This window comes from Nicotiana sylvestris, chromosome 11 (genome assembly GCF_000393655.2).
Source record: "Nicotiana sylvestris chromosome 11, ASM39365v2, whole genome shotgun sequence".
Classification (NCBI taxonomy): domain Eukaryota; kingdom Viridiplantae; phylum Streptophyta; class Magnoliopsida; order Solanales; family Solanaceae; genus Nicotiana; species Nicotiana sylvestris.
Window position 1 is genome coordinate 52,601,907 of NC_091067.1, and position 10,409 is coordinate 52,612,315.

Genomic DNA, 10,409 nt, shown 5'->3' on the forward strand with positions numbered 1-10,409 from the left:
GCAAAAATCATTCTCTTGATACAGCCCGTCTGAGCTTGGGCTGAGACAGCCAGCTCCGCACCATTAGAGAAGGCGCAGGCGTCTTATTCAGAGGGCCACCGACACACTACCCGAAGACAACATCTACCCCATTCGAAAAAGATGAAATCTCATGCAAATGGCGGGTTTAAAATAAGGCGGCAAGGGGCAACACGCCACGAGTGAAAATTCCTCACCACATAACGCACCGCCGACGTCAATGCCTCTGCCCTCAAAAGGATTGCAGGGTACGGCAAACCACATCTTCATCCAAGCCTGGTTGAACACAGCAGAAGGCTGTATTAGGGCTCACGCCTCGGAATGGCAGAAATATACCAAACCTCGAAATGTCACCTACACATCCCGCGGTGAGAAAGAACTACTTCGCTCCTTTATTTATTTTTCACTAACCTGTATGTAAGCAATCAGCCAGGGCATTCGGAAGTTCTAACTCCACCCGGAGATCCAAGGACTTAGTAGGGCCCGCCGTGCTCTCTTCCCTCGATCAGACTTCAGACCCAATGAGGGTCCCGCCAGCAGGATCCGACAAGATCACAAGCCCTCTTCTATAATCGGACGATGAGCGATGATCTTCTCTTAAGGGAATCATTCCCTCGGAAGGACAGAAAATAGTAGACTGAGTTTCAAAAGGGAACCTTGTAACAAATCAGATGGTCCGAAGAGCCGCACCTACGCGGGCCGAGCTCACAATAACAAGACAACATGTATTTACAACATATATTAACGCCAAGCGATGAAGAATATCTTTTTGGCATTTCATTCTTCGGAAAAGGGGATTTCAGCATAATCGCGACATGGGCCTCTCTACCGAATGCGTCCCGAGATACTCGAAGACTTAGCATCAGCAATTCAACACCCGCACAATCCCAAGGCCGGAACTCCGGGATAATGAAGCCCCCAAAAGGCAACTCCGAGCTCACGAGAAGCGGTCTACAAGCTTAAACAAACTCGATGACTGCCATTAATCGCCATATGTTGGAAAACCCAAAACTGTAAGACCCCTAGCGGGCAGCCTTGATGTAACCAGATCTATTCTACGTTACACATACTGTAAGACCTCAACAGGCATGACAAACTGTAAGACCTCAACTGGCATGACAAGCTGTAAGACCTCAACAGGCATGAAAATCCTGAAATTTAGGCTATACATCACATTTGTAGAAATCCCTAAAGGGAATACATACTCTCGATATAGACGCCTAAACTATCACTCGGGATCAAAAATGGCTACGGCCAAACGCACATGACTACAATCAAAACGGCTGATACAACCAAAATAATGTGACTCGGGGACGCCCCACTTCCACTAAAATCGCAGGCCACTACTTTGAATATACTTCGAAAAGAATCGATTAAAACAGGCTTCACTCAACAGGCAATAAACGAGCTCTGACCATGTCGGCTACAAATCGCAAGAGTGTCGATCTACTCGACCTACGAGCTATGAACCTTCTGAGGTGCTCAAAACATCACTGACAACGACTTGAAATCGAGGTTCTTCTAGAACCAACAACGGGTCAGGCCAAAATATCTCAAAAGACCTTAACGAGCGGAAAACAAAGCCTACAAAAAAGCCCACAAGCAAAAATAGCGCAAGAGCCATTGTCGCCAGCTAAGCAAGCCTTCAGGCCACATATTAAGAGTTCTCTATGACCAAACATCGTAAGAGCCATTGTCGCCAGCTAAAAAATTGACAACTTAAGGATTAAAATAAGCTCGAATCATTACCCGATTCGGAGACCGGATCCAAATAGTTAACTTTGCACGCCTCCGGGCAACATATTGAAAGATCTCAATGACCGAAACAGCGTAAGAGTCGCTATCGCCAGTCTAAAAACCAAAGGTACTTGAGGGTCAATTAAAGCTCAAGTCATAACACGACTCGGAGACTTGGCTCGAAATAGCTAAACCACAGTATGCCTAAGGACACGGCATAAATGCCACCATCACCAGCCGAGCGAGTCTCGGGCCATGTGCATGTAAGGTCACTTTGACCCAAAGCACAAAAGACTGTCATCATCTGCCCATGCAGGCAGGAAAATGCTTGAGGGTCAACTGAAGCTCGAGTCACAATGCGACTCGGAGACTGGATCCAAAATAGTTGAAACGGCAAATGCCCAAGGGCAAGTTATAAGAACAATTACTACCTGCTCGCACGAGCACAAAAGATTCAAGGGCAAGAAGGATCGAGTCAAAGCCCGACTCGGAGACTAAGCCTAAACAGCCGGGCCGAGCACAGAGGCCCCACCACCTGCTCACATCAAGGATCACACTTAAGAGCCCCTGGGCCTGTCCGATCAGTTGCAGACCTACGAGGATCCCGTCAAACACCAAAACCAGCCTGCCCGGTCGAAATCAATAACATAAAAGAGGTATAGAATAAATAAAGATTAAAGTTTCTTCCTATATATTACATGCGCGAAAAAGGAGCATTCTTCATCTATAGGCATGCTCTACATATATCAAAAACAAAGTGACAAAATGGCGAAATCTACACTCCACACTAAAGGGCTACAGCTTGTCAAATTCGCCCTCCGCGACGTCAGCAAAAAGTGACCGAGCGTCACACTCATCTGCCTTTGCTCTAGGAAATTCCTTTGAGAGAAAGAAGCCCCCTGCACCGACCTCCTCGAGTACCTCTCTTCGGGGTTTGGAACGAACATATTCCTAGATCCTCTTCTCCTGATCGAGGGCTCGCTTCAGCTTAGCTTGGGCATCAGCAACATCCTTCATACGAATCGCCATCTCCTGATCAGCCTTGGTTTAGCTTAGTGTCGCTTCAGCCCGGGCGTCAATTATCTCAGCTCTGACATTTGACAGATCAGATTTAAGTTTCCCAATCATATACACTTGAACTTTGCTGTTGTCACGAGTCAAGCGGAGTTGGACCTCGAAGGTAGGGACCTTGGCCGAGGCATTTATCTCCTCCTAAGCTCGAACTTGCACTTGAGCCCTTAGCTCCTCACAAGCAACTCTGACATGGTTGACTTCGCCTTTGAGGTACTCCTAGGCCTCCGCCATTTTCTGCAGCTGATATAACAAAAAGGGTTAGCCCTAAGGTTAGAAAGGAGCAAAGCGCATACTATAGGAAGTTACCTGCTCCATCAAATAACTCTCATAGTTTGAGCTCTGATACGCCTCATATCGCCAATGCACCAACTCAGCCCCCTTCTCCTCGCTAAGGAGCCTAAGGGACTCGCCCTCGTTCAGGATTTTCTGGAGCCTGGTCCCTTGACGGAGTAGCTCAGACATAAGCCTATCACAGACCTGCACAAAGAAAACTCAATAAAGGGAGGAGGGCGCGACATACAGGAAGTAACACGCCTAAACTCACCTCGAAGAGAAGCTAACGGACTTCCTCTAAGTCGAAACACACTCCTATTGATCCACCTCTCCGGACCCAGGAGAACTATTCACTTAGAGGAACCACCGCCCGGGAATCTGATACTTCGAGAACATCAGGCTCAGACGATGCCCTCTCCTCAAAGATACGAGCCCACCTAGTTCCACTAAAAGCTCCATCATACCACAGATGCCGATCCCCCTTATCGCCATCGTCCCTCGGCTGGGAGGCCGACGACTCATTCCCCTCTTCGAAAGAGCACTGCCTCATCCCAAGAAACCGCCCGATGTCTACAAACGGCGAATCCAGTACAAACGAAAGGGAAAAATGTTAACTCGAATGTACGAAGGCCAAGGCAAAGTCAACATATGCACATACCTTGGTATTTTACCCCCCATCTGGTATGAAATACAACTTTCCACCTGCACTCGTCGCAGGTCGAATGGGTCACCAGCCTCTGGACCTAGCCGGGCAGGTAAAGGACTTCGCCCAACGTCCACGAAGTTGCTGCAACAAGGGAGACAACATTATTACTCAACTCATTTTTATTATAGGCAAAATCTGAAAAAGTGCCAGATGCCCCACTCACATGTGTGATTCCACCCTTCGGGAAATGGCAAAAGCCCCGCAAGGATAATGTCAGCCGTCCAGACCCAGATAAACCAATTGGACCACTCTCGATCCTCGTCTTCTTCATCGTCAACAACAAATTGTATGGATAAATGGCACCTCAGAGTTAGCAGGCCTCAATGATGGAAGGGACGATATAGCCTAACGAGGTGATCAAGCATGAATTTTAGCCTAGCTTTCGCAACAATGAACCTCATCATCAGCACCACTCGCCAAAATGACGGATGTATCTATGCCAGAGTAACCTGATACATTAAGCAAAAATCTAGCACAACCATATTAGGGGGGGAAAATGCGAAAGGGTATAGGTATACGCTCAAGAATCCATCAGTGGAGTCTGTAATACTCTCATATGGGGAAAGCACCTGCAGTATTATCCCCTTGCTCCACCCGCAGTATCTCCTCACCATCTCCCGATATTCTTCCTTTATCAAAGAAAAGGTCTTTGGAACGAACCCCAATGGATCCTGGGCGCCAGGAGCAGCACTCCCTACTTCCTGACGGGCCGACCCCGAAGTGCCCACCATGACTATGGTAAAACTAACAGATCAGAGCAAGGACGTGCGCCAATGTTTTTTGCGCCTGAAGAAATGTAGAACCCTATGCCAAAGCGAAAGGGCAACTATCTAAAATAGTGAGGTCTTGCAAAGAAGCCGAAGTCGACCCACATATATACGAGAGGTAGTGACGACTTGCCTACCTGAGGCAAGCCCCGGGAAACTAACAACCTCGATACTGATCGACGGGTCGATACTCGATCCAGATAGCATCTTTCAACGAGAAGTCAAGACTCAAGGAGCCGTCCATATTATCTCCAAGCTCGAGATAGCATTCTATCTCGAGGACTCTCGACCCGAAGAAGTCAGACTTCGGGAAGCTTTCGACGCCATCACTCGACGTGAGGTAGGTACATGGTCTCGTGGTTCCCCTCTTCTAAAAGAGAGGAATAAGGACGGGAAGCTCCGATCACAAAACCTCCATGAAGGTCCAAGGCAACGCCTAAATACATGCAACTTTTCAGAAGAAGTCTATCCTATACGTTTAAAGGGGGTATTTGCATCAAGATCAAAAGGGACCCCCTGGTACCCAAAGCCGACCTTCTTTCAGGATAACATCCTCGAAGGCCCTGAAATTCGGCGCATTAATCCCATACAATTCAAAGGGCCTTGGTAGCCCAGGCTTGTCAGATCAAATCCAGGATTGGTCCTAGGTATAACGATGGGATTGGAAAGAGAGCCATATCTGCAAGTAGAGGAGTGGAAAGAAGCCCACGCCCAAGTTAGATATCAGCTGTCAACAAATAAAAGAAGGCACTCAAAGGGCCTCGAAGGGCATGAGAGCATACAGAAACAAAGCAAAGATCGAAAGTAGAAGTCAATGGAGTATATTCATATTCATAAAAGATCCATGTACAACAACCCTTGAGGGGACATTACATACAATTACAAAAGCCTACGGATGATCTCTACACCTAAAGGAAGTGACAAAGGGATGTACACGCAAAGTGAAAGCCCAAAGACCAATCCACCTTCAAAGGTCCGCAACAAGTGCCTCCGGACGTGCATCCTCGAAAGTTTCATCCCAACCTTCCACACTGATATCCCCAAAGGACATGGTGAGCGGCAGGGAGGGATGAAAAAATGCCATAGCTCTCTGAAGCTCAAGGACCCTCATTGACCAAGGGAACCTCGGTGAGACAATAGACCGAACAATCCTCGGTCCCACTTGCATGACTGCTTAGAATCTACTCCTTGGAATGTCTAGCCGTGCAAGCCCCCAACAAAAAGTAGAGCACCATGTCGAGCCAAGGTATGAAGGTAAGAAGTAGTGTATAATCCGAGCCCCCTTTTGAGCAATGGTGAATAATCTGAATGACTGTCTACATGAGGGGGAAACTGACTCCCCGTCTATCATCACCTCGAGCTAGCAGCAGCAGCAAGGGCCAGTATATCGACGGTCACATCAATAGAGGTACAACAAAGTTATGCCCGATGAAGGGAAGCCCCAGCAGAAGGCCACAACATAGTCTAAGGAAACTCTTCCAAATGGCCTTAAGGTCATCAGCCCCTAGCATGATGTTCGAGGGTGAAAGAAGATGATAAGAAGAAATAGGCAAGCAAGCCAACAAAGGTACTGGGATAGGAAAAGCAAAACCAAGGCACGTCCATTTACAGAGGGTTACGACACAGTCATCAAGGCTTTGAAAGATTGGCCGACGGGCGAAGTCAATGCATCCATGGAAAATCGAACCAACATCGGTACCTTTACCTTGGGAAGTGAGAATCAGGAGTGCAATGAATGAGGTCGAAAAGCACGAGACTGTGGATGTCCGGTTACCACCAAGCTCGCGCCAGGAGTCGCATCATCGATATTGCATCACCGAAAGAAGCTCGATGAGTCAAGATTCAGAATCATTTCCCATCACTTTGTTATAAGAAACGCAGAGACTATCTGTATGCGGCAAAATCAGAAGACTTGATTTCTCACTGTCAAGTCATTTAGGAATCATGCCTCGGGACCCCGAGGATGGGAGGCCACGACCAAGTTCCCGACCTTGGGGCTCGTCGGAGCCCTACTTAGAGAAAATGGAGATCGAAGCCAGGACAGAGGGGGAAGCTCCCAAGGCACACGGCTAAGTCTGACAGGGCTGGCCTATCTAGAGCCTATGCCAAGGCATCACGTCATGCCATCCCATCTCCATACTTTGTAATTAATCTCCACATACTTGTAGCCAAGTCCCCCGTCCTATATAAAGGGGACTCACCCTACCTTGTAAAGGGCTGATGTTGCTCAATTTCTCCACAAGTGGAATAATATCCCTCTCTCTCTCTCTTTTCTTTCTAACTTGCTCGTTCTCACTGGTCCAAGGCCACTTTAATATCTATCATTCTCTTATTCGTACTTCACTATATTGCTCAATATCGGTCGTGAAGAGCCTTACTTAATCGTATCCTTGATTGTTATCCCATTCCCGGCTGCCCCCGATAGCTCAAGCTCGACTCGAATCTTAACCCCGAGGTCCCCATTAACCGGTTCTACATCTGGGCAACATGCTCTTTTAGTTTGATTACTGCCTCATTTTAGCCTGCACTTCATCGTTAAACTTCATGTTCTTAGCATCATCTGCTCTAACAACTAGCTCGAGAATATATCACATATTTTTACAATCTCATTTACAAATTTAATTGTTGTTACCATTTTCACGATAAACAGTGTGATTATCAAGTAGCATTCTAGTAAGGCATTGACCTGTTCTATTTGTCCATCCGTCTATGGGTGGAAACTAGTGGAAAAGTGTAGTTCCGTGCCATGTATACGAATAACTCTCTCCAAAAGTTCCTAGTAAAACGGGGTTCTCGATCACTAATGATATGCCTTGGTAAGCCCCAATACTTCACCAGGTTCTTAAAGAATAGCTTTGCAGGTTCCTTGGTTATGTAACCTGGTGAAGAGGGCATGAAGATGGCATATTTAAAAAATCTATCTACAACCACCATAATAGTACCATAACCATCAAACTTCGGTAGGCAAGTGATAAAGTCCATAGTCACGCTCTCCCATAGATGCTTTGCAACTAGTAGTGGCTCAAAAATTCCTCCGGGTTGTTGTTGCTCAACCTTTTCCCGTTGACAGACAAGACAAGTCTGCACATAACACTCTATGTCATCTCGCATGTGTAGCTAATAGTCGACTGACTCAACCAAGGCCTTAGTGAAACGTTGGCCTGGATGACCAGCCCACATTGTGTCATGACTCTCCCTTATGATCTGCTGTTTAATGTCTCCAAACTTAGGCACGTAAACTCACCGACCCGTAGTAAGAAATATGTTGTCTTCTACCAAAAATGACTCGTCTTGCCCTGGTTGTCTAACTCGATAAGTTGTTTGCTAGTGGATCATGCTGCATATCTTCTTTTTTAGCCTCACGAATGTCCCATCTTGTTTAAGTGATTACAACAAGATCAGGTTTCCGGCTCAAGGCATTGGCTACAACATTACCTTTGCCCAGCTTATACTCCAGCACATAAGCAAACTCGGCCAAGAAATCCAGCCACCTAGCCTGTTTTGGTGTGAGCTTCTTTTGCGTCTAAAATTATCTAGTAGACACATTGTCGGTCTTGACCATGAACCTCGACCTGAGCAAATAATATCGCCATGTATGAAGGCAATGCACAATGGCATTCATCTCCTTCTCTTTCACCGTGTAACGCCACTCCGTCTCATTTAACTTGTGACTCTCAAATGCTATGGGTTGCTTATCCTTCATCAAGACACCCCAATGGGAAAATCTGAGGCATTTGTATGCATGTCAAATGTCTTGGCAAAGTCAGGTAATGCCAAGACTGGCTCCTCTGTTACAGCTACCTTAAGGCCTTCAAACGCCTTTTGATAATGCTCCGTCCAAATCCATGGCTTGTTCTTCTTTAGCAACCCAGTCAATGGTGCAGTCTTTGCTGAGCAGCCACTGATGAACCGACGATAGTAGTTACTAAGGCTAAGGAAATATCTTAACTCAGTTACCTTTATAGGTTCCTCCCACTCCTGGATAGCACGTACCTTAGCCTCGTCCATGCGTAGCTCACCATTCCTAATAACATGACCTAAGAAGTGCACCTTTGATTGTGCAAACTCGCTTTTCTCCCTCTTGATGTGTAGCTCATTCTCCCGCAAGACTTGGAAAACCTTTCTTAAGTGGTCCATATGCTCCTCCAAAGTGTTGTTGTAGATGACTATGTCATCTAGGTAGACTACCACGAACTGGTCAAGGTAAGGTTGAAAAATCTTGTTCATAAGGTGTACAAAATATGGTCGTTGCATTAGATAAGCTAAAAGGCATTACCAACCTTTCAAAGGCTACATATCTCGTCACACATGTTTTCTTCGGCTCATCCCCTTCTGCAATTCAAACCTGGTAGTTTCCCTTGCGAAGATCCACCTTAGTAAAGTACTTGTCTTGACCAAGTCTATCGAACAAGTCAGCAATGAGTGGGATCGAGTACTTATTCTTCACTATGACCTTATTAAGTACTTGGTAGTCTATGTACCTGCAACGATCCATCCTTCTTATTTCTGGAACAATACTGGAGTGCCAAAAGGTGCCTTTGATGGGTGAATGTGACCAGCATCTAGCAACTCTTTTAATTATTTCCTGAGCTCCTCTAGCTCGGGTAGTTCCATACGATATGGGGCGAATGAGGGTTTCTTAGCCCCTGGCTCCAACTAAATCTTGTGATCCACCTATCGCTTAGGTGGAAAGTGCTTAGGTAGCTCCTTAGGCATGACATCTTTGTTTTCCTCAAGCATCTCCTCTATGCATAGTGGCATTGTCTCTTGAAAACTTCTGTCTTCCTCTAGACTTGCAATAGTTTCCAAAAACATCGGATCCCTCTTCTTGATCCCCTTGACAACCTGCATAGCTGAGAGTTGTTCTTGGATCTATCCATGTGGCATAGTCATTGTAGATAGCATGCAAACTCCTTCTCGCTCCATAACCAAGAGATGTTGGAGGTAGGGGTTGATCAAAGTATGACAATGTCTAAAGAACTCTTGCGCTAGTATGATGTCAAAGATATCCATAGCGGTTACAATAAAGTTTTTCATACCTCTCCAAGTTCCCAATTTGACACCAAGTCCATTAGCTACCCCATGAGCATTTTGTACCTCGGCATTCATGGTCTTGACGCGAGAGTTGGTTGGAGCAAGCTTCAATTCTAATCTATTTAAGGCAGCTTCAGTCATGAAATTATGAGTTGCTCCAGTATCCACCATTACACGGGCGGGCTTGTTGTTGATGGTAAGACCTACGTACTAATTGCCATTCTCGGTAGGGTGGATAGCTTGCTTCGTGATAGCACCACATAATCCGATCATACCCAACTGTACGGTTCCCAAACTCTCTCCTTGCGGTTGCTCCTTGCATTCACGGACCATGGTGTTGTGGCTCTTTAGCTCAGGACAATTCCTAAAGCCGTGCATCCCTCCACATATATAGCATCCCTTCTTCTCACCTGTGGCTTATTCCTGGCGTAGCCCTGATGGTCACTCAACTTTTGGGAATATTGAGTCTTGTAGTATTGTTGTTGTATATCCTTTCCTTTGCCACGGTCTCCCCCAGCTTTGACATTGTTAAACTTTAATTCTTTGCCTTTGCTATGGTCGTGTTTGTCATGCCCAAAATCCATCAATGATTTGCCTGCCACTATGGCTTGGTCTATATCTGCGACTTGCCAGCATGCAAATCTTGTTTAGCCAATTTTGCAACCCGTCCATGAAGTGGAACAACAAGTCATCATTGGTCAGGTTAGGGATTTGAAGCATCAGGGTAGTGAACTCCTTGACAAAGACACGTATGCTCCCTGTTTTCTTGAACTTCCTAAGCTTGTGCCTTGCCTTGTACA

At 46.2% G+C, this 10,409-nt stretch overlaps 1 protein-coding gene across 1 annotated transcript; it reads right to left on the minus strand.

Annotated features, from left to right (window-relative positions):
* Positions 1-8,277: 8,277 nt before the first annotated feature.
* On the minus strand, positions 8,278-9,070 carry LOC138881038 (uncharacterized mitochondrial protein AtMg00860-like). Its single transcript, XM_070161238.1, has 2 exons — positions 8,921-9,070; positions 8,278-8,769 (listed from the first exon to the last, which is right to left on the minus strand). Exons 1-2 carry the CDS (start codon positions 9,068-9,070, stop codon positions 8,278-8,280), a joined length of 642 nt encoding a protein of 213 aa, XP_070017339.1.
* Positions 9,071-10,409: the final 1,339 nt, after the last annotated feature.

What these genes read in the sequence shown, in the direction of transcription:
- LOC138881038 (XM_070161238.1), bottom strand. Translation starts at nt 9,070, where the DNA reads ATGGATCGTTGCAGGTACATAGACTACCAAGTACTTAATAAGGTCATA. An exon ending in TTCGCAAGGGAAACTACCAG is followed by an intron (nt 8,770 to 8,920) that starts GTTTGAATTGCA and finishes TACCTTGACCAG; the next exon opens with TTCGTGGTAGTCTACCTAGA.